This window comes from Misgurnus anguillicaudatus, chromosome 11 (genome assembly GCF_027580225.2).
Source record: "Misgurnus anguillicaudatus chromosome 11, ASM2758022v2, whole genome shotgun sequence".
NCBI lineage: Eukaryota > Metazoa > Chordata > Actinopteri > Cypriniformes > Cobitidae > Misgurnus > Misgurnus anguillicaudatus.
The window spans coordinates 25445001-25469321 of NC_073347.2; the positions used below are offsets into that span (position 1 = coordinate 25445001).

Here is a 24321-nt window from a genome sequence, read left to right on the forward strand (position 1 = left end):
AACCCCGGTCTCCCCTAATAGAGTTCAGAAGTCAGCAGGGACCTCAAATCTCTTTGTGATGTGCAATTCTGCATATACATCATATACACACACATTAAAGACTCAAAGTCTTCATACTAAGATAGGCCTACTGATATTTACTATACCCAATCACTAAACTTTACCCTCAAACAATCGGATTAGATTTATAGCAAAGCAAGTTGGTTTATGGGTCTCTAAGGAAGTTTGTAAGGAACCTTACAAAGTTCATTTCTGTTTAACTATATTTGTGATTACATTTCTAAAAATTTGTACAAACATACAGCTAATCTCAGAGACAGAAAGCGTTATGGGGAATGGAAAGGGAGATTAAACAGCTCTTTTGGTAAACAGTCCACGAGAATTGCGGCGTATGCGATCAGATTGTGCAGAGCGACACCTGCTGGACGAATGTGAGAATACATATCATCTTAAAGGGAACATTTCACAAGACTTATTGTGGTTGTTTCCTGGACAGAGATAAGCTTAAGCCATAACTTGGCCTAAGTTTAATTAGGAAATATAACTAGTTTTAACAAACATGCCTTACTAAAAACATTACTTGTGTGCCTTTTCAGGCAACACAAAGGGCACTCATGTATTTTAAGATATGTCAATGCAGCTCTTAAATTTATTTTAGTCTAGGAATAGTCTAAATCCTGTCTGGGAAACAATCTTTGGTGTCTTCAAAGTACATATGCGAAGTTTTACCTTGAAATACCATACAGATAACTTATTAAACACCTATTATAACTTATTATACATATATGTGTTGTTCATTTTATTTTTTGAACACAAAATCAAAACAAAATGACAAATAATGTGTTAAAATAACACATATGTAAAATAGCATAACACAAAACAATGTGTAAAAATGAACACATCCTTTCTGAGAGTGTCGCATCATGTTAAAATTGCCACTTTGTAGGTGTGAGCAGAAATGTTCCATTTTGGGTGTGTCCTTTAAAATGCAAATAAGCCGATGAAATGCAAACACTCATTGTTCTTTTTACATTGTCTAGGTTGCACTGGGGACCCAATTATTATAGCACTTTAACATGGAAAAAGTAAGATTTTCATAATATGCCCCCTTAATACACTGCTCTACTCGCCTGTTTATATCACCCTATATAACTCCTTAAATTTCTTTTTTTTTTTGACAAATATATACTTGTGCTGTTTTAAGCATAATCACTCATTTGTATCCGTCTCAAGTTCCCACAAATCCTCAAACTAGAAATAAATTTATTTTGTTTTAATAAACTTTCAGTGTTTGTTAAACAAGAGAGGCTTATGGGGAAAGAAGAAGAACTTTCAATCTCTGAAGTAATTTCTCTTGCAAATAAGGCACCTCCCTCTTCCCAGTTAACAAAAAACAAGCTTGAAGCATTTTCGAGCTTCCGAGCACCAAATCAGAAGAATGGCAGATTCTTCTTTTGATGATCTCAATTCTTTTAACTGCCCGGTCTGTCTTCATCTTCTGAAGGACCCGATCACTACAGCATGTGGACACAGTTTCTGTATGAACTGCATTACAGAGTGCTGGGATCAGGATGATCAGAAGGGCGTTTACAGCTGCCCACAGTGCAGGCAGATATTCACTCCCCGACCGGTTCTCAACAGAAGCACAGTGCTATCTGAACTCGTTGAGAAAATGAAGAGAGAAGAACCAGCGACTAGAAACGAACCTCCACTATGTTCTGCTGAGTCTGAAGATGTGGAGTGTGATGTCTGCATCAGGACCAAACTAAAGGCCATCAAGTTTTGTCAGATGTGCGTGGCTTTCTACTGTGAATATCACATCCAAACTCATTATACATCTCCTGCATTGAAGAGGCACAAACTGGTCAAAGCTTCGCCTCATCTGCTGGAGCAGATCTGCACTCAGCATGATAAACCACTAGAGCTGTACTGTTGCCAGAAGTTGATCTGTGTCCAGTGTGCTTTGATTGACCACCAGAACCATAGTATAGTCTCACCTGCAACATCAAGAAAACAAATTGAGGTACAGTAAGGCAATTGATAAGTTTGCATTAACCTTATGATTTAATCAGATGAATTCAATTTAAAAAACATTCTGAGCAATAACATTAAAGGAGCAGTATGTAAGACATTTATATCAATTAATCATAAAATGGCCCTGATATGTCACTAGACGTTAAGAAATCATTTTCGTTTCAAATACCTATATCACTGACAACAGTGGTCCGGCCAGGATATTGTCATTTAAAAAGTGGAGTTACAGCCCTCAACTGATGTTTATGTTGTCATTTTGTGTATTGGCCACCATCTGTGTGATTGCAGTACCAGTTTTAGCCACAAGTTTTGTGATTGCAATACAAGTTTTGGCCACAATCCTACATACTGTTCCTTTAAATGTATGAAATTGTGGACAAAAATGGTCCAAACAGGATTACATTTTAAAGTATTATGAAAGTGGTCCAGAGAATTCAAAAAGGTTGTGATCATTCACAAGAAACAGGACAATGAATGATGTGTGACGCCATTAATGGTAAACCTAGCATGATGACATCAAGTTTGGAAGTACACAGCCAGACAATAGAGATGAGTGGTACAGCACGAGTAGATTTTCTGTGAAAAGGTTTGGGTTTGTCATTTCATATAATAACCATATGACTTCAGAAGTACAGTATGTAGCATATGAGTCATATGGACCACTAGTATGTTACTATTATGTTTATGAGTTCAATTAATAGCCAGTGGTTAATTGCCAACAGGTGGAAAAAGATAAGCACAATATTATAATGTTTCTTCCATGTCAAATATATTTGATAGAGGTCTCATCCTTTCTGATTTACACAGATTTTTCCCAAATGAAAGATTTCGTTAAGATTCTTTAAGCATAGAAAATTAGATTTAAAAGTTCACAAATTCTTTTTTTACAATTTCTATCACAAATTATTATAGAAGCATAATACACCAAACCATTAGTATTTATTTCACAGGGGCAGCTAAGATCAAATCAGGAAAACATACAACTGGAAAAGAATCAGCGAGAAAATAAGGTACAGGAGTTAAGAGAAGCCATGGACTCTCATAAGGTAAGTGTCATGTAGTTTGTTATATAGTTTTTGTTTCCTTATGTTTTAGCATTTTTTTAATTTTATTTATTCATTGATTTGGGCTCTATTTGACACAATGATAATTGTGAAGGTTTTGTGCATTATTTAAACAATCTGTATCTTTTCAAATTAGATGTACACTGTAAAAAAAAATCTGTAGAAATTGCAGCTGGGTTGCCGGTAACTTACCGTAGATTTAAATTTATGTTTTTTACTGGCAACATTTTGTTCAAAGTTAAATGAACATTAAACATTTACAAGTCTTTGTCTTTACAGAGTAAAACTAACAAAACAGCATCAAGCTAAACATTCTGGGAAACAAAATCTGAAGCAAAAAACAGAAAAAGGTTGATGATGATTCCTGGTTCCCAGAATGCTTTGCATGAGGCTGTTATTGTATAGTTTTATTTTGTAAACATAAAGACTTAATTTATTTATTTAATATTTATTTAACTTTGAACAAACTCTTGCCAGTAAATAACATACATTTAAATCTACGGTAAATTACCGAAAACCCAGCTGCAATAACATTGTAATTTCTACTGATTTTTACAGTGTATTAAGATAAAAAAAGATTTTGTATAATGAGAAACCGAATGTGAAAAAGGACTTCAAAAATTATCCTTTAGGTTATTAAAGGAAAATAGGCTAATTTTTTTAGCTCCCCTAGAGTTTTGTTTATGCTTTGGTCCGAAACGCTAGCCTCTGCCGATTGTGCACTCGTCTCAACAAACGGACAAGGCGTTTATAGTTGATGAGCTCGCTGTTGCACTATTCTTTGAACCGACAGGGGGCGAAGCAAGTAATCGAGAACACAAATAAAGAGAAGGATAGAATAAGTCTTTTGAAGCCACGAACATGTCAGTATAACTGACAAGTATCAGCAAAAATTTAATTTAGTTGACTTGATAATGACCCTAGCAATCTGTCAACCCACCTGTGGTCAGTGGACTTCTCCTTTCGGTTTATTTAAGCTGATTATAGTCAGTTTTACTGGCATTTTCACAGCAGCCACTATGAAAACCAGCCATTTAGTTGAACGTTTGCCACTCAACATGGCGTGGTCACGTGGAAAAGTGACATCAATGCATACCCTGTATTCCCCAGTGGTTGTAATGTGTTAGCAACTCAGAAAGTTTATCAAAACGGTTTCCCAGCATCAAAATGTCTGGTTGTTGCATTTGGTTGTACTAATAAAATATTTAAGCAATATCGCTCAAGTAGGAGTGTGATATTGCTCTATATAGAGCTATATCACAACTTTGAGAGCAATATTGCTTACAACAGTTTGACAGCACAAGTTTGAAAAACGAAAACTAGAAAACAACGGAGTTATTTTAAAAGCCTCTTTGTTTGAGAACTACTTCTTCCGCCACGGATTTGAGGGCGGCCAGAATGACAGGTAACACTTTCGGCTGCTTTGAATCTCATAATAACTAAATGGACGGATAGGCTTTTCTTTATATTCACGTTTCTTGGTCACAAAGTGTAGTTTTAAGATTAGTTTAGTCGAGAATATATATTTATTATATTTAAATCTACAGTCGATTAGTAAAGATAGCGCCCGTTTGAACGTTTGCTTAGTGAGATTCGGTACGTATGAGAACCAAAGCATGAGCGGACGTCAGTGTTCACTCGCCCCGCAGACCACCGCCCTCTCTGGGCTACATCTCTGACAGGGATTCCCTGGCTTTGATATTCGCCTTGTTTGTTTTTTAAGGTCAAAATGAGATCAAATCAGCAGTATTCGGTGTAATGATAAAACTATTACATGTTTTCTTATTCATATTTAGTGTCTTTTGTGTTGTTATTGTTTTGGCGCGAGGTAAAAGTTAATAAAACTATACTTATATAATGTTACTATTGGTTTCCCATTTACTCTTAACGCGATACGAGCACTCGGTTATTATTAAACTTTGTTATTGTCAATACTATATAAAACTGTTTTTTTATAAGTGTCAGAGAGATGTTTTTGCATGCTGCTTATAAATATACCAGTGGCGATATTCTCATAACATATTTTAATAGTCACGTCGCGATTAAATAAATGATCAAAGTCCACATTTAAAAGCTGCGGTGCTTACCTGCAGTTCCACTGTGTTTTCACGTTCTGATAAGAGATATAGCTCCAGAAGAAAAACCGAGTGTTTACATTCCTCTTTCCAAGTGTCCACACGATGTGACAAGACATTAATCCCATTAAGTTTAACGTAACATCCAAGAGCGCTGATCTTTGACGGAATAATAACTTCCGATTGGGGATTCACAGACTGATTTATGAGCTAGTGAACTAATGAGACACACGGAGAGTGTTTAAAAACAGCGCGTCTGTGTTTTTCCATTCAGAGATGAGCCTGTTTAGGACCTCCATTCACTAGGTGGTGGAATGATACGAAAGGTGAAGCGGTTACAGTGCCGTTATTAGCACAATATCGCATAGCTCTTAGCCAATCAGATTCGAGAACCAGAAAGAACTGTTGTATAAACTAATATACGTATATACTGTATGTATCTGGCCACTTTTTAGTTTTTTTATACATTCATTTTTTACTTGCTATAAAGTGAGAAAAGTGTGTAACCAATCTTTTTTTTTAAGTTAATTCAACTTTTACTTTTTACAGTGTAGTAGTCTTCATCCCAAAATATTAAATAGACATAGTCACAAACAAAACAAAAACCAATAAAAACAATTAACAATACTTACACTCTAAAAAACAATTAGTGCTAAAGCACTAAAAGCCCGTAATCATAGGGGAACCATTTTTTGTGCTACATAGCACTTAAAAAAGCACCTATGAAGAACCATCCAGGGGTGATATACACTCTAAAAACAAATGGTGCTATATAGCACCAAAAGTGGTTCTTTGCTCGTAATCATAGAAGAACCGTTTTTAGTGCCATATAGCACCGGTGAAGCACCAGTGAAGCACCTGTGTAGAACCATATAGTGCTTTGTAGAACCATATGTGGTGCTATAGTGGTGCTATATGGCCCCTATATGGTTCTACACAGGTGCTTCACTGGTACTTCACCGGTGCTATATGGCACTAAAAACGGTTCTTCTATGATTACGATCCAAAGCAACAGTTTTGGTGCTATATATATAGCACCGTTTGTTTTTTTAGAGTGTAGTAGCACTATAGCACCAGATATGGTTCTATATAGAACAATGTGGTTCTACACCAGTGCTACACCAACCCATTCTCACCAAAAAGCGTACAAATGACACGCAGTGTGATTATGGTGCAATAGATACGCCAAATTCCGCTTTTGCGTGCATATGATACGCCAGCCCTTCCCATTCACTTATATGGCGAATCGTTTCACGACATGCCGTTTTATTTATTGTTTTCTCATTTGTTTTCTGTTTTTTACCATTGTCACTTGGGTTTAGGATTAGAACAACTTTTTGTTATATAAAAATGACATCCTAACCCAAACCCCAACTCTAACCCCAACTCCAAGCGACCATGGCTTAAATATAGACAAAAACATAGAGAAACCTATATAATAAATAACCTGCTTAAACAAATGTGAAGTCTAACCCTAAACCCAAGCGAAAGTGGTTTAAAAACAGAAAACAAATGAGAAAATAAATAAAATGACACGAAATGATTCGCCATATCTTGGTCTGAGCTGTCGACACGACAGATCTCGTCACAGTTATATTTGTTGGTGTGTCCTAGAATGTGAATAGAGGCCAATCCTTGACGCACATGACTGGCCACAGATGTTGTTCTAAGTTTTCTAGATGTTAAGGCATTGTCCTTTCTGCGTCTTCGTTTGTCTACTGCAGTATTAATGCGGCTGTGCTCAAAAAAGTGTATGGCAGTGTGCTCGCCATGATGTCCTGTCTGCAGCCATCTCCTCAAGGTCATTTGGGTCCATGTTGCATCGTTTCAAATTGGCTTTGAGGCCGTCCTTGTAGCGTTTTAATTGCCCTCCTTGAGTGCGTATGCCGCTCTGGAGTTGTCCATAGAATGCCTGTTTCGGCAGGCGTGAATCTGCCATGCGCACAACATGTCCAGCCCAGCGAAACTGCGCAGCAAGCAGGAAGGCCTCGATACCAGTGATGCCACAGGTCTGGAGAACCTCAGTATTTGAGACCTTGTCTTGCCATTTGACATGTGCAATACGACGGAGACAACGCATATGGAACTAATCAAGTTTGGCGATCTGGTGGCGATAAATAGTCCAGGACTCAGATCCATACAACAGCACTGTGAGGATGGCTGCCCTGTATACTGCCACCTTTGTGTCCAGCCGGATGCTGTGCTCATCTCATACTCTTTTGGACAGTCGACTGAAGGCAAAACTAGCTCTTGCGATGCAGGCACTAATGTCAGAGTCTGCTGTCATATCAGCTGCAAGAATACTCCCGAGGTAGCAGAATTTGTCAACGGCCTTCAGCACCGTCTCACCTGCGGTAATTAGGTGGATTGGAATTTGACATGTTCACTGCTTGAAACATGACTTCTGTCTTCTTTAAACTGATTGTCAGCCCAAACCTAGAGGCTGCAATTCTAAAACGATCGAATAGCGACTGAGCTTCGGTAAGGGTGTGCGCCATCAGTGCACAGTCATCTGCATATAGGAGGTCATGCAGAAATGCTGAATGTATCTTTTTACGAGCCTGAAGCCTGCGTAGATTGAAGACACTGCCATCTGTACGGAACTGAATTGGAATACCCATGTCACAATCCTAAAAAGCCACAGACAGCATCATGGAAAAAAAGATGCTGAATAACAGTGGAGCAAGCACACAGCCCTGTTTGGTGCCAGTGGAGATGACAAAAGTGCCAGACAGTTTTCCATCATCCAGAACCTGACCAAGCATGCCATCATGGAATGAACGAACGATATTGATGAATTTCTCCCGATATCCAATCTTATGCAGAATGAGCCAGAGCCCGGTGCGGGGAACTGAGTCGAAGGCTTTTGTGAGGTCAATAAAGATCATATACAGATCACTTCTCACTTCTTATAAGTGAATGGGAAGGACTGGCATATCATATGCACGCAAAAGCGGAATTTGGCGTATCTATTGCACGATAACAAAGAGTATAGAAGTACAAGAGGGGAAACTCTCATTCGTTTTTGGCAACAGTCACTAGGTGGCGCTTCAGTAGCGCGGCCGCCATTTTGGAATGAAAATTCTCAAAGCCAATTCATTCTCAGCGAATCTCACAGCCAAATCAGAAGCACAATAGTAAGTTTCTTAGATTAAAATTTTGTTTACTTGCTACACCTACATGAAACGCTGTATTGTCTTGTATGTATGTGTTGATTTGTTGTTGTTATCAGTTGTGGAATCCAATCATTAAATAGATACACATTTGAGGTATTTTTTTCTTGCTTTAAGTAATTCTATTTTATGCTACTTTACACATTTACTACTATTATAATTACCAACTCCACTAGGTATGAAATATATTTTGTACATATTAATCCCCTGGATCCCGCTACAAACATTATAATCTTAAAGAACATGATGCATTGTTCCCTTTCAGTCGGTCACTACGACGTCACGTCGTGACCGACGAATTGGGAGCTCGCTTAGAGAGACCAATCTGCTTCGAATACTACTAAAACGCCAATGAACTTGGCATTGAGATATTTGCATAATGCTGGCGCCGCCCCGCCAGGTGCGTATATAAGGCGCACGTGCAAATAGGGAAATCAGCTTTTTTCGCTTCGAAAGCCGGCTTTATCTGACTGAGAAGCTACTATCTGCTCTTCTGGGAACGGTTGCTGAAGTTGATTGACAAGCAGTACTAACACAGCGGACGCTCGCAGTATTCCACTGCTCTGCATATTTTTTGTTTTGAGTTTAGTGTGTGCGTTGCCTTTCCCTGTGCGCATCATCAGCTGAGCACCTAAAGAGTGATTTCCCTAAAAGAGTGATACGTGAGAGCTCTGTGTCTTTTTAAAGACAGCCACTCTCTCGTATATTCGGAGATCAGCGTCCTTTTCAGGATTGCTTTTCGTCCGTGCGATCTTGGATGTGAGAGGTATAAGGGTTCCAGTTACGGTCACGAGCGCTGTCTTCATGCTTGGGCATCAAGCACTCTGAGGCTGCGCTCGTGGAGAGTTTTTGTTCTCTCTGTGAGAGCATAACCCTCTTGGATTGCGGAGACGACTGACGTTTCTACGGGAATGCTGTCCGCGTCTTTGCAGTGCTGACACCGCCATGGTGCGGCTGTCAAGCGCTCGCATGACGCTCTTCGCATCACTACGCTGAGGAGGACGGAGGATGCGTCCTCCACCTACCGGCCTTTCATCCTCAGCCGGTTGAGGTTCCGGTGGAGACGGCAGAGTCGTGTTCTACGATGTCTGCCGAATCCATTGGACCTCCTTCTGGTCCCGTTCACTTCTGCAGCATCAGAGGGGTGTCCAATTTTCCTCCGAAGTGGAGTCGTTCCGGAGATGGCGGCCGTGCCCGCTCGAGCGGCGGTAACGGTAGAGTTGGAGGGGTTAACTCCTCTCCGCCCGAACCGTACCGCCCACGTGATTGGTATTTCGGAGCTGCTCGGGCCTCTCGGTCCTCTGCTCCTGTGCCTTTCTTTCCGACGGCACGAAGAGCTGACGTGGTTTGCGGCCATCCGGCCGTTCAGCTTCAGCTTTCACCCCTCACCTCCCTCACCAATGGAGCCGCTAAGGGCAGGGACCCTCCAGTGGAGCGGGGGGTTGCGATGCAGCTGCGTTCCTGGAGGGACCACCCAACCCTTCCCTCCCGTGTTTGTAGATAGTCGTCCGGTTACGGGCGCTGTCCGTCAGGCATGCGGAGAGGCGGCTTCAGCCCTGCACGCAATAACGTTGCTACGGGTTCACCAAGGATTTACGAGGGAGGCCGCGACCTTCAGTCGTGCGATGTTCACGACAGTGGTTCAAGATCGCCACCTTTGGCTGTGTCTGGCTGACGGACGCAGGCGAGAACAACTTCTTGAATGCTCCTGTCTCACAGACCGGCCTCTTCAGCGAGGCCGTGGAGTCGTACAGCTCCGCTGCGCAGACTGAGGCGATCTCTGTGGTCATGCCCCGGCGAAGGAGAGCTGCCCTTGGTAAAAACCACCACGCCGGTTCCTCAGTCTGCCTCTCGCCGTCGGCGTCCTGCGGCGACCACCTCCGTTCCCCTCTTCGGACCCCATCTCGGCAGCGCGGGGGGAACCGGTCGTCAGCAGCTCGCCCCGCCCGCTTAGCCGCTTCCCGTGAGATCGGGAGTTTAAGTGGCCAGTAAGCGGGCGACCTGGATTGGCAGAGGATCACTCTTCAGGAGACGGTGATTCGCTCCTTCCCCCGATAGAGGGTCGGGTGGAAAATTCTTGGTTTGCATATGTTCCACCGGCTGTTTAGCCGGTGCCCACTAACCACACACAGAGTGCATTCCTCTTCCCTCTTCAGGTCTCCAGAGGATCGAGAGAGCCGTGAGCGGGCACACACCAGCTCACCCTACCTCTCCTCTATCGCCAGCGGGTGTTCTGAGGAGTCCGAGCCCTCCACTCAGGAGACCGGACCACCAGCAAACCCGTCGGAGTCTGCGTCCTCAGCTGAGGAGACCGGACGACCGTTTCCCTCAGCGGGCTCAGGTCAGTGTCACACACACACATACTGTAGATGCTTATGCTGTCACGGCAGACGCACCGGCAGTCCCGCCTGTCCCGCCTCGCTGCCCCGCCGCGGGTACACCGGTAGTGTCGTTAATTCTCCTCGTACGGTGCCTGGGTGCTTGGCTTCAGTTCCCAGCCCGTTTCGTTGGGTTTTACGCACGATCCGCCTCGGTTACGAAATACAATTACCGGCACAAACCCGAAATTCTCGGGCTTTCGTTTCACTATAGTGAAAGTATCCGATGCACATGTACTGCGTGCATAAGTCGATGTCCTGCTGGCGAAGGATTATCGAGCCGGTCCCTCTTACCGAGATGATGATATGATGATAGGGTTTTTCCAGCCTTTATCTCATAGTACCCGAAATACGCGGTGGGTTACGATCGATTTGATTTACGCCCGGCTCTACGGAGGTGGTCTTTTTTGGATGATAACGCCGAGGCTCGTATTTCAATATTCAGATCGGTTGCAGCTTTAGACCTGTAAGACGTGTACTTTTGTGTCCATTTCCCTTCGCCTTAGACCGTTTTTTCGCTCTGCGTCATGGGGTGGGCATATTAATATTAAGTACACCATTCGAGCTGTCTCTCTCTCTCCGTGTCTCCATGAAAGTGTTAGTCACGGCATTAAAATATCAGAGAGAGAGCGTTGTTCGCATTCTGCTTTATTTACGTTGACTTATAATAGCCCGTTCTTGGCAGACGTGCGCGAACACAGAGAGTTAATGCTTCGGCATCTCGCTCGTTTAAGTCATCAGGTCGACTGGGAAAGAGCAACTTTGCCCCGTGCAGAGGATCCTTTTTCTCAGTATGGAATTAGACTCGATCAACTAATTGGCGTGTTTTACAAGAGCGCGCAACTAGTCAGTTCTGACTTGCCTCGGTTTAATTCGAGGGAAGTACGCGGTCCCTCTGATACAATTTCAGAAGCTCCTGGACATATGACAGCATGCTGCAGCCGTGACACTGTTCGAGCTGCGTCATATGAGACCGCTTCAGCGTTGGCTTTACGATCGAGTCTCGAGGAGAGCGTGGCGCACCGGCATACATTGTGTAAACACTACACCTGCGTGTCATTTAAATTTCCCCGTAGTAGACCCAGCATTTCTGATAGAACAAGATATGCCTCTGAGGGGTCTCCTGGCATTCTGTAGCATGCGATGCCCTAAGCACGGGATGTTCAGCCACGTATGACGGGCCTGCAGTCTGGGGTGTGCATAGCACCCCAACTGCCGCGAGCGGTGCGCTGTATATCTGGGACTTGTACGCTCCGCTATGGAGATGCGAGGGAAAGATGTATTTGTCGACACCGATAACTTTGCGACTGTTGCGTTATTTACCGTTAAGGCGGTTTTTGCGCTCTCGTCACCTGTCGCATCTCGCTCGTCATCTCCTCTTTTGGAGTCAGAAGCATCTGAGGTCCCTTCGTGCCATTTACATCCCGGGATCGCTCAATACAGCGGTACGCGCTTCCGAGCTGCGCCCCCGGCGAATGGCGACTCCACCCCCAGACGGTCCAGCTAATTTGGAAGAAGTTCGGTTGTGCGTAGATAGATCTGTTTGCGTCGCCGGACGATACCCACTGTCGCCTATTTTATTCACTAACCGAGGGCAGCCTCGGCGTGGATGCGTTGGCACACAGCTGACCGCGGGGGGTGCGTAAATACGCATTCCTTCCAGTGAGCTTTATTGCGCAGACACTGTGCAAAGTCAGGCAGGACGAGGAGAGCCTTTTATTAATCGTCCGTACTGGACGACCAAGAGTTGGTTTTCATAGTTAATGCTCCTCGCGACAGCCCTCCCTGGCGGATTCCCCTGAGGAAGGACTTTCTTTCTTAGGAAGGGGCACATTTGGCACTCGCGCCCCGACCTGTGGATATCCATGTACGGTCGTTGAGCGCGCGCAAGGTTTAGGTGATTTATCGCAAGCGGTATCTAACACCATCGACGCGGTTCGAGCACCGTCCACAGGACGGGCTTACGCGCTTAATGAAACCTTTTCGTCACCCGGTGCTCTTCGCAACGCGAGGACCCAGAGAATGCCCTTTAACATTATGCTTTATATCTTTAACATGGGTTAGATGGTAGGCTGTCCCTCCGCCATTAAAATTGATATCGCCGCTATTTCTGCTCATCACTCACTTATCTACGGCAGATCAGTTGGCCAGCATGATTTAATTATTACATTTTAAAGAGGCGCTCGCAGGCTAAACCCCTCGCGCCCTCCCTCTTTTTTCCTGAGACCTGTCCATGGTGCTGAAGCCTTCAGGTCTCCGATTTAGCCTTTGCAGTTTGCGAGTCTGAAGTTTTTATCAATGAAAGCTCTGACCCTGCTAGCATTGGCCTCCATGAAGAGAGTAGGAGATTTACATGCATTCTCTGTTGACGATTCGTGCCTTTAGTTTGGTCCTGCTGTCTCACTGAAGACCCAGACCAGGCTACGTGCCCAAAGTTCCCACCACTCCCTTCAGAGATAAGGTGGTGAGCTTGCAAGCGTTGCCTTTGGAGCAGGCAAACCCAACCGAGGCTTTGTTGTGCCCCGTACGCGCACTGCGATTCTACGTGTTCCTCACGCAAAGCTTCAGGACCTCAGACCAGCTCTTTGTTTGTTATGGTGGCCAGCAGAAAGGGAAAGCTGTCACTAAGCAGAGGATGTCTCATTGGATAGTTGATACTATCGCCCTGGTTTATAATTTGCAGGGCATTCCTTGCCCCTTAATTTGAGAGCGCACTCCACTCCCTCATCTTGGGCATTAGCTCGTGGTTCCTCGCTAACAGACATCTGTAGAGCTGCTGGTTGGGCGACACCTAATACGTTCATTAGATTCTACAATGTTCGTATCGAGCCTGTATCCTCTCGTGTTCTGTCCTCACCAGGGAGGACACGGAGAGCAGACTCGCAAGTCGGCTTGCAGCCTCCGACTGAGGCTCCAAATTGAGTTTCAGTATGGAAGGCTAACAGAGCAAAAATGCGTAATGGTTTGATTTGCTCTCTCCACTGCCTTGACAGCCTTTGTTGCGGAGCATTGGCTGTCAGCCTTTCACTAGCTGTATTCTTACGAACCTACGTGTTTGGCCAGGGCCCCACATTGTGTCCCAACGGGTTCCTTTGTGAGTATTATTCCGTGGGGTTAATCCTACCAGCCCACGTTTCCCTTAGCAGAGCACTGCTTTGCTTACACAGCCACGGCTGTCATTTACCTCAACTACGGTTGACTTTCGCCCACCAATAGCCCTTAACGGGGCGGTGGCTTCCGCAGCGTCCCTATACCGCTCAGATAGGGCGCTTCCCAGTCGCTGGCACTACTGTGGGTTAAAGGAACATCTAGTGCCCGGCCTTCTGCCTTAAAACCTAATTCTCCTATCCTTAAGTGGAACCGGAGGGCTTTATGCAGACACTGGAAGAGGTCAGCCCCTAGTGGCGTTTTAGTAGGGTTTCCCAATTCGTCGGTCACGACGTGACGTCGTAGTGACCGACTGAAAGGGAACGTCTCGGTTACGGATGTAACCCTCGTTCCCTGAAGGAGGGAACGGAGACGTCACGTCCCGTCGCCACAGGTGCTGCCACCTGCTGTTTAGGCCGGTCACCTTCCGGCTTTCTCAGCGAACAGAAGCTGATTTCCCTATTTGCACGTGCGCCTTATATACGCACCTGGCGGGGCGGCGCCAGCATTATGCAAATATCTCAATGCCAAGTTCATTGGCGTTTTAGTAGTATTCGAAGCAGATTGGTCTCTCTAAGCGAGCTCCCAATTCGTCGGTCACGACGTGACGTCTCCGTTCCCTCCTTCAGGGAACGAGGGTTACATCCGTAACCGAGACATTCTGTCTGTTATCCTACAGTATAATTGCCACTTTGGGACAGTGGCTTTGTTTTTTTTACTTAATCCATGTCGAGCAATTCAGATGTATATGTGTGTATATGTGTATGTATATGGAGCCAAAATATTATGTGTGGATGAGTTTATGTCGGTATGTATCGATGTAAAATTAACCTATATAAAAGTGGAAGACTTGTCTAAATATCTGAAAACAAGCTGTAAAAAGGATTAATGATCACTGATCTGATTGTATGTTATTCTGTGTTATTATCATTTCGTTTGAATTTGATCTTTTAATGTACAAACTAGCTGATATTGCCATTACTTCTAGTTGACTCCCGATTCGCTTTCATTCCAAAATGGCGGATTCGTGGGGGCTGCTGCTGGGCGCTGGTGTTGCAATGGAATGTTCTATTGAGTTTCCTCTCTGGTACTTCTTCTATACTCTTTGACGATAATCGAACTGCGTGTCATTTGTACACATCTTGGTGAGAATGGCTACACAGTTACTACACAGGTGCTATATGGCACTTAAAATGGTTCCCCTATGATTACGAGCCAGTGAACCACTTTTATTGCTATTTAGCATCGTTGATTTTAGAGTGTATTTTTACATTTGTTTGAAACTGTCAAAACTTATACCACATTTTTCTAAATTGTGGAGACTGAATCAAATGCAGGTGCTACAGGGAGAGGTCAACATGGCGATTAATGTTTGATTTTTCTGAATGCTCAGTCTGTTGTTCTTGTATGTTTAGTTGAAGTGATCACATTGCCATCTGTTTAAATGTCTTTGTGATTTGTAAAAGTGTATATATAAAAGTAAATATCCTCCACACTCAGTTTGAGCTGCTACTAAGGAAAATAGTCTCCTAACAGGAATCTGCAAAGACAGCAGTGGAGCAGAGTGAGACGCTGTTTACTGATAGGATCAGAACCATTAAGAAAAAAAGAGCAGAGATAACAAAGATGATCAAAAATCAAGAGGAAGCAGAAGAAAGTGTGGTGAAGAAGCATATAGATTCATTGGAACAAGAAATCAGTGATCTAATAAAGAGACACGATGAACTGGAGCAGCTTTCAGAGATAGAGGATGATATACATTTTATCCAGGTAGCAGAAGTATATTTAGCATTATCTATGAGAGTTTTCTGTGTTTTCTGATATATTGTATTGCTTTTCTCTTTTTTACAGAAGTTTTCCTCTCTTTCCCAATTCCAATGTTTAAACTTGCACAACGTCACCGTAAACCAACATTTGACATTTGACAAAATACAACCAATTCTCTCTGAGCTGAAAAGTCAACTGGATGATCTGTGTGAACAAGAAACTGTCAGAATATCGGAAAAAGGTGACAACATTCTGTCAAAAATTTAATACATACATTAAAACACATTGACCAAGAATACATAGTAAAAAAAAAATGTGTTTATCTTTATAGTTCCCATTGTCCACATAATGGTAAGCCAGAATACCCTCACAAAATGTAAGTCAACCCTTTTTTTTATTTTAAAAATACTCATTAAAACTGATACATGAGTATATACTTAATATTTTATGTTTTTAAGATTTGCCATCTCGACCCAAGACCAGAGAAGAGTTTCTTATCTGTAAGTGTAAACACAAACAGACTACATTCACACAGTCAACCACATTTTCTAAGAAGATTGACTTGCATAAGTCAATCACCTTTTGCACTCAGTACAGTACGTAGGACACAATACTTTTTTTAGTACCACCCCGGTCGGGGTTCCAAGCGAGTTAAGCTGGTACTAGCTGACACTGTAGATCACTGATTGGTGAGAGAATCGTCCCTGCCAGTGTCATTGATAAACCTTCATCATTAGCATTACCTTCGTGCTTGCACTGTCTCGAGCAAACCAGTTGTCATCTGTGCTTTGTTTTAAGTTCCCAAACTCCCTTTTAGCGATAAAAATCATCCACAAGCTAAGAATCAGGAACACTGTACCAGTGTTTTCCTTGCAGTTTGTGGCAGTACTTCCCACGTTGGCATGTATGCACAGCGTTTCTGCAACTTAGCAAAGCACGTCGACTGTCATGTGAGACAGAGGTAGTGATAAACGTGATGTTCAAACATCTATTTTTGATACTCAATTTTTGATTTTGTGGCGGACAGTGAAATAAATTAATGTATGGGAAAGAAAGACTGCATTCCAAAGATGCTCGTTTCCATGCAGCACAAATATAACAACACATCTATAATCCTTCCCACTCTGAAGTGATACTAAACTCAATGGAAAAGCAAACCAAGCCAAAGTTAAGCCGCCTTTCCACTGCACACGACAAACGACGGCCGTTAAACCGGAAGTCATTCATTTCCTATGGAGAGTCACAAAGGGGCTGCGTGAAGTGCCGACCATCTGCGGATGCGTAAATATCGGATCCGTTTTGAGCATTGGATCTGTTAAAAAATTTGAATTTGTGCAACTAAAGCGCATGCGATATGCCGACCGGAAGTTTTGTATTTCATTGTAGGCCTATTCCAATCACAAACTGTGTGTGAGGTGAAAATGATTAATCCTTTGGTTTAACTTTATTAGTAACACTTGAATCCTTAAAAAAACCTTTTGATTACTGATAAGTAATACATTATTTATTTAATTTGTGTACGTTATTATTTTAATCTTGTCTTTATATTTTCTCTCCAAAAAATATTGGCAATCTTTGTCATATATGCATAGCTGTTTATTGTTTCATTCATTTGCGTTCATTTATTTATTCCACCATGGTAAACATATTAGAATAAAGCCTCTTGTGCTGGAATGAGCTTCTCTCCCATATAGACCCCTTCAAGGTTTGTAAACATTGAATGACAATCGGGTGCGCGCGCAGCACGGGGTCGAACTGTTTATACCATTTAGGCTTTATAATTTAATCTAACAGTGCTGAAAAATGATGACTTACCTCAAATGAAGTGAGCACTACAAACACACGCCTCTTTGATCTTTGCATTGTCCCAGTCTGCACGTTAATTGCTTGCAGACGCAGATGTTGTATTTTTTTGTTTTTGAGATTCTGCATGAATCGCGAAAACTTAACGGAAGACCTTGTGCGATTTTCACAGCCCACGACGTAAGTAGGCATTTTTGACGATAACGAATAATACGCAACTCAATCTGCTGTAATGACTTTTCTGACCCCGACATGCGCAGTGGGAACAGCCTGTGACGTGAACCGTGAAGGGGTCTATACGATTAAACTGAAACTTCATTACGACTGCCACTAGGGGGCAAACTCCGACTGTCATTTTCGTATGTCGTGTGCAGTGGAAAGGCTGCTATAGGTGAGCTGAGAAGACCTGGCCCATGGGGTACTATGCAATATAAAAGAACCATAAGGTAGCCTTCGCATTAGGGCAAACCAAACCAAACTGTCCTACTCCCTCACTTGCATGCACTCACACTTTACTTTGAGCGATTCGTGCCCGGGCACACTTTTGTCATTAGGATGCAATTGTTTTGAAGAAAACAGGAAGTAAAGCGTTCTCTTACCACTGGAGCATCATAATGTTAAGTCTGTGTTTTTCATTTTATCATATTGCTTAGTTGATCTGTCGCGTATGCAGCTCAGTCACGTAACCCTGCTGCTTACTGTCCGGTGCCGCTAAACCTCCACAACTACTCGAAAGTGTTAAGAAGCTGTATCTCACTCTAGGTCTTTTTTTGGCCAAATAAAGGAGATAATGGAGCCACGCAACTGTTTAAGTGCTTTGTTAGGAATGAGAATCAAATGAATACTGTATCATTTCATGCATTAAGCTCCCAAGCTCCATTTTAAATTTCTGAAAGAATTCCACTGTAAACCTATCGGGCCCTGGTGATTTTCCTTTGGGAAGGCTATTAATACAATTCAAAATTTCACTAAGTTCAATTGGTTTGTTTAGCATCTGTCTTTGCTCCTCAGTTGATTTACATAAATTTAGGCTTGCAAGGAATTTATTTATATTATCACCAGATAAAAGGCCTGATTAGGATAGATAAAGCCTCTTATAAAATGCATTAAAGATATTGTTAATTGCTTTGTTATCGTGATGAAATTTGCCGCCTTTATCTTTGATACTGGATATGACCTGGGCTTGAGATTGGTTTCGCAATAAACTGGCTTGATATTTGTTAGGTTTATTGGCAAATTCATACATCCGCTGTCTAGCAAAGAATACAGAATTTTCAGCTTTGTGTCACGGTGTGTTTACACCGAATACTGGGACTCCCCGGCTGCGCCGGCGGGTGACGAGTCCCCGGCTGCGCCGGCGGGTGACGTGTCTCCGACTGCGCCGGTTCCGAGGCCCTCTTTGGTGACTGGTCGCGGGAGTAGTCTCTAGCGCCGGGGAGACGGGAGTCGACCTCCCCATCCTAATAGCCCCGGTCATGATGCCCCTCATGCTGGACTGAGTCTGGTGGGGTCCAGCAGGTCCGGTTGGTCTCCGCCTGGCGTTGGCTTCAGGTCCGCATACGAGTGGGTCATAAAACTCGTAACCCGACTCGTATGCGGGACGGGAACCTCTTCCCCGTATTACCAGGCGGCTACCGGAAAACATCCTCGCTGGGTTCAGGTTGGGCGCGTGCGTTATGTCACGGTGTGGAAAATTAAAGAAGAACCCAAACGCAGAGGATATAAGAAAGTATAACTATGAATTTATTTTCAAAATAACAGAAACACCCACGTGGGGGTAAAACAAAGGATAACTAAAGACTGTGATGGAACACAAAACAGGAACTGGTAATAAAGCACACGGAATACATGAAACACTGAACTTTCAACAACGCACGCGCACAACACAGAGAACACGAGGGCATAATAAAGGGGCTGTCCACACGGAGACGCGTATCACCGTATACGTATAAATTTGTTATCGTATTGGCGTTTCATCCACACGGATCCGGCGTTTTGGGAGACTGAATCCGCTATTTTTTGAAACCGGGTCCTAAAGTGGATAAATCTGAAACCGACAACCTTGCGATTTCGTCTGTACAGCCAATCCGTATATTTTGTGAAGCGAAAAACGTCATCACATCACGTGTCGGAAGCATCACTCGTAACAGCAACAACAATAACGGCGGACTACGTGATTGTGTTCGTGCTACAGAAGCTACTAAAGCCTACTAGCTTTATTACAGCAAAATCTATTGCTTCTAAGCAATTGTGGTGACCAACAATCGATAATGGACAACACCATACGTTGGTTATGCGCATGCTCAAAGTCTTCTTCTCCGTGTATAGTGTATACCTGTGGCAGAATTACAGCGCCCCATACTGGTCCGGCATATATACTACACCGCTTTTAGAGCAAGGAAAAAAAATGATCGGATAGGGGATGCACCGGCTTCGTGTGGACATAGCCAAAGACACCACATCAATGGGGAACAGGTGAACATAATTAATCACGTAAGACACGAGTACATAAGGGAGTAGGGTGAAAGTGACAAGACACATACATGATGTGAAAAAACACGTGTCCCCACGTAAACACAATGCTGCCATAGACCATGACAGCCACAAAACACTGGGAACACGTGGAAGCCACACATACTATATGACTCCACATGTCCCCACACAGAACACAATACTGTCATGGCCTTGCCAGAAACACTCAGACCTGAGTCTAGTACAAAAGGTCTGGCAAGCCCATGACACTTTGTTTGTAAGAAATGCTTCAAGAGGGGTTTTAGTGGTTTCTATCTCAGCCAAGAGCACATCTGATGGACAAGTATCATATTTTGTTTTTAAATCATGGAGCATAATTTCTAATTTTCTCTGATCTGCCAGCTGCTTTTTTATGGTTGGATACATAGGAGATAATTAATCCCCTAATATACGCCTTAGCAGTGTCCCAGAGCAAATTATGAGACACTTCTTGTTTTGTTGTTTTTTTGTTTTGTTTATTTATTTATATAGCACACAACTACAGCGCTATGCTGCCCAAGGTGCTGTACAAGCAAATTATATAAAAGAAACACATCATAATACTTCATAAATAACCAGGTAAAAAAACTTCAACACCATAGAACAATAAATAGGACTAAATAAATAAAACATTAACACGTGTACATCAGTATATAATTAACTAGAAGAAATAAAAGCTTTTGATAACAGATAAGATTTTAACTCATTTTTAAAAGTAGATAATGACCTTGAAGCCCTAACTTTTTGAGGTAAAGAGTTCCAGAGTTTAGGACCATAAACCGAAAAAGCCCTATCCCCTCTAGATTTTAACCTGGTCTGGACTTGGGAACCTGAAGAAACAGCTGATCCGAGGACCTAAGGGATCTTGTGTAATTTTGATGCACTAAAAGGTCTCCGAGATAGGAGGGTGCCAAACCATTTAAAGCTTTTAAAACCATCACTAGAATTTTGGACTCAATTTGGAGGTGTACTGGTAGCCAATTTAGAGAGAATAGAATTGGGGTGAAGTGCTCGTATTTTCGAGTACCGGTCAGCATCCTAGCTGCTGCATTTTGAACGACCTGTAGCCGAAATAACGCTGATTGACTAATTCCAGAATAAAGTGAATTACAATATTCCAATCTCGAAAAAACAAAAGCATATATTGTTTTTTCTAGATCTCTGAGACAGAAAGGACTTAACCTTTGCCAGAAGTCTCAGATGGAAAAAGCATGATTTCACAACAGCATTTATTTGTTTATCAAACTTCAATTCAATGTCAAAACACACACCCAACAAGACACTCAGAAATTCTGTGGTTCTCTTGAAACTTTTGGGGTTCTCTTGTCCATAATAAATGGACTGCATTTATATAGCACTTTTTAAAGGGAAACCAGGCAAGTCTGCGTAATATTTCTCTACGAGCTCCCCCTAGTGTATTAAAGTAAATGCTTTCAAACACACTGTCGTAAAAACGAACTGTTGTCCCTCCCCCCTCGGAACCAAGTTTATCAGCTTATTTCCAATCCAGTTAGGTTTCCCTTCCGTCAAGGGTTTTCGATGCTTCTTCCCCGGCTCTGCCATTTGCAACAATCGCTAGCCGTGTTTAGCTCGCCTGCCTCTGTGTTGTTTGCTGTAAAGTGATACTGCTTCTCGCGATATCTGAGACTTTGCGAGACTGAAGGACACCGGGTCGGATACAGCGAAGTTGCAAGTGGGGTATTCTTCCTACAGACGGTAGGGGCGGGCAGGAGAGACTTCATTCGTCCGGTATTGAGTCATTTAACCGACTTACGAAGATGATTTATTAACATAAAAATGCTGCCTTGTGTCCCTTTAACAGACCTATGGCCATCCAAAGCACTTTACAATTAGCCTCACATTCACCCATTCACCCACACATTCATACACCGACGGCGGTGTCAGCCATGCAAGGCGCCAGCCAGCTCGTCGGGAGCAGCTGGGGTTAGGTGTCTTAATAAATAGTTTAACTTGCTCTTTAAGATAGGATTCAAAATTTGGGTCATGAACGAGCCATGATTTAAATTTCCAGGAAGCCGGGTATTATATATGGTTAGACAGGAATATATCTGGAAAAACGGGAGTGTGATCCGAGATTACAATGTTGCCAATATTACAGTCTATTACATTTTGAAGTGAAGTTTTGGGAGAGAAAAAGTAGTCTATTCTGCTTGCAGTTTTATGAACACTGGAAAAGAATGTATATTCTCCATCTCTGGGATGCAGAGCAATTGACTTCTCTCTTTTTGAACCGTCCTCTGGCATGATTTCTAATCACACTGCATGTTCTGCGCCTGAGCCCAACCTCTGCAAGCCGGCCAAGGTTTGGTTTGGATAGTGTGAGTGGGCCCTAATATGACCTTGACTAAGAATTTTAGAGATGGTTGCATCACAGCTGTCTAAAACCTAAAAATGCTCTTGACATTTTACTAGTGTCAGGTTAAAATGCTGTTGTTAGTGGCTGTGTACAAATAATCTGTGAGAATACAGTTACTGTATTTAGGAGTCAGAAAATGTATTTTTTTTTATGAATTTTATTTCTGTATGTGTTTTTTGTCTATCAACAGATTCTTCAATATTAACTCTGAATCCGTTATCAGCCTGTTATCAGCTCTCAGTACGTGACAAGTCTGTGTCAAGAAATGATAAACCGACAAATGGCTATGTATTACAGTAGGCCTAGAGCTACATACAAGGTATTGTGTAAAGAGAAACTATCTGGACGCTGTTATTTTGAAGTTAACTGGACAGGATTAGGTTGTTCTATTGGATTCTCATATGACAACATCAGTCAAAAGGCAACAACTTCTTTTGGATCTAATAACAGATCCTGGAGATGTGACTTTACAACAGGTAGTGTTTGTGAAATCCAAAATAACCAAACAACCAACGTTCAGTTGGTCACAAAAATTGGTGTGTTTCTTGATACGGAGGCAGGAACTGTGTCCTTTTATAATGTCTCTGACAAAATGACCCTGCTTCACAGAATCCAGACCACATTCACTGAGCCCCTTTATCCTGGGTTTTCTTTTGAGAAGTGGGGCAATAATTCATCAGTGACTATTTTGTAGATGTAGTCTTCAGATCGTAAATCAACCATTAGCAGAAAGACAGTTCACTTATGATTGTGATTATGATTCTGACTACTAGATATTTTGAGCGTACTGAACTTCAAATCAAATGACATCATAAAATTTTGATCAGTGGCCAAAGGACCCAGTAACAACCCAGTAACTCCTTGTTAATGTATGTTAATGTTAATGTAAACCCAATCAGCTCTTTCTTTAACTGCTGCTAAAAACGCGCCCTCATCTGACAAAATCATCATACATTTACATTGAGGCTGTACTGATGTTGCTCTTCTCATCAGTGTTGTTGCGTTATGAGCGCTTTTTTATTTTAAATACGAGTGGCAGTTTTATTGTATATCGCGTATAGCGCAGACAATTTGTTGCAAATTCAGAAATATGAGAGAATACACGGTTGCTGTTACTACAGAACACGTGCACGAACATACCGCATCATAGGTAGGGAGAGAGCTCGGACACAGACTCACACCAGAACGGGTATGTGTAGTAATGCTGACCTTTTGTTAAGTCACTCATGTTGAACTCGATCAGCCATCTTCTCTATCAGTGACATCCGTGACTGTTGACGTTTACGCGAAAAAGAAAGTACACAGAGGAACGCGGAGTTAAAATACTTTTGACTGTTGAGAGAGCCGCGCTGCTTGCAACATGAGAGAGAGGGGAGGGGCGCGCGCTGTTGAGGCGCTGCATGCAACGAGAGAGGGAGGAGGGAGGCGCGCTGAGCGCTCGCTACAATGAATAAATAGTCAAATTAAAATGTAAATGGGAATCATGAAAACTCTATTTGTGGCGGCCAGTGTTGATTCTGTGACATTTAAATCAATGTATGGGAAACACTGAATTATTCAATAGGTTCCAGTTCTGGGCACCCCCTCATCCTGGGCCCGGGACAAAAGACCCGTCTGCCCCCCCGTCGGCGGGCGTGATTAGTAAAATTTTATAAGCATGCATGACAAAAAGAAATTGTCGAATATGGGTTATGTTTAGAGGCAGTGATTTACTTAGTACAAAGCTTTTAGTGGTGGCACAGGGAGAAAGGAGCATCATTGGTCAGATAGCAGGGACACATTTTCTTCACCCAAAGACAGTCTAAATAAGTTCACCTATAAGTTTAGCAAAACCCTTTGCAGTACATTAAAATGTATATTCGAACTAATAAAATCATTTGCAGGATACATTTGCGTTAATGTTTGTTAGAAAATGTAATTAAAGAAAACATGGATCATAAAATTAACAGAATTGAATCTCTTTGTGCTGTTTTTGAAGAAAAATGCCTGTGC

At 42.6% G+C, this 24321-nt stretch overlaps 1 protein-coding gene across 1 annotated transcript; it reads left to right on the top strand.

The window, feature by feature from the left end:
• Nucleotides 1–1433: 1433 nt before the first annotated feature.
• Nucleotides 1434–23029, top strand: LOC129415801 (E3 ubiquitin/ISG15 ligase TRIM25). Its single transcript, XM_055169949.2, is given in 8 exon segments — nucleotides 1434–2023; nucleotides 2985–3080; nucleotides 15408–15641; nucleotides 15723–15879; nucleotides 15970–16014; nucleotides 16097–16138; nucleotides 22520–22601; nucleotides 22603–23029. Coding segments are annotated over 8 exon segments (1662 nt in total). The 5' UTR covers nucleotides 1434–1438; the 3' UTR covers nucleotides 23024–23029.
• The last annotated feature ends 1292 nt before the right edge of the window (nucleotides 23030–24321 follow it).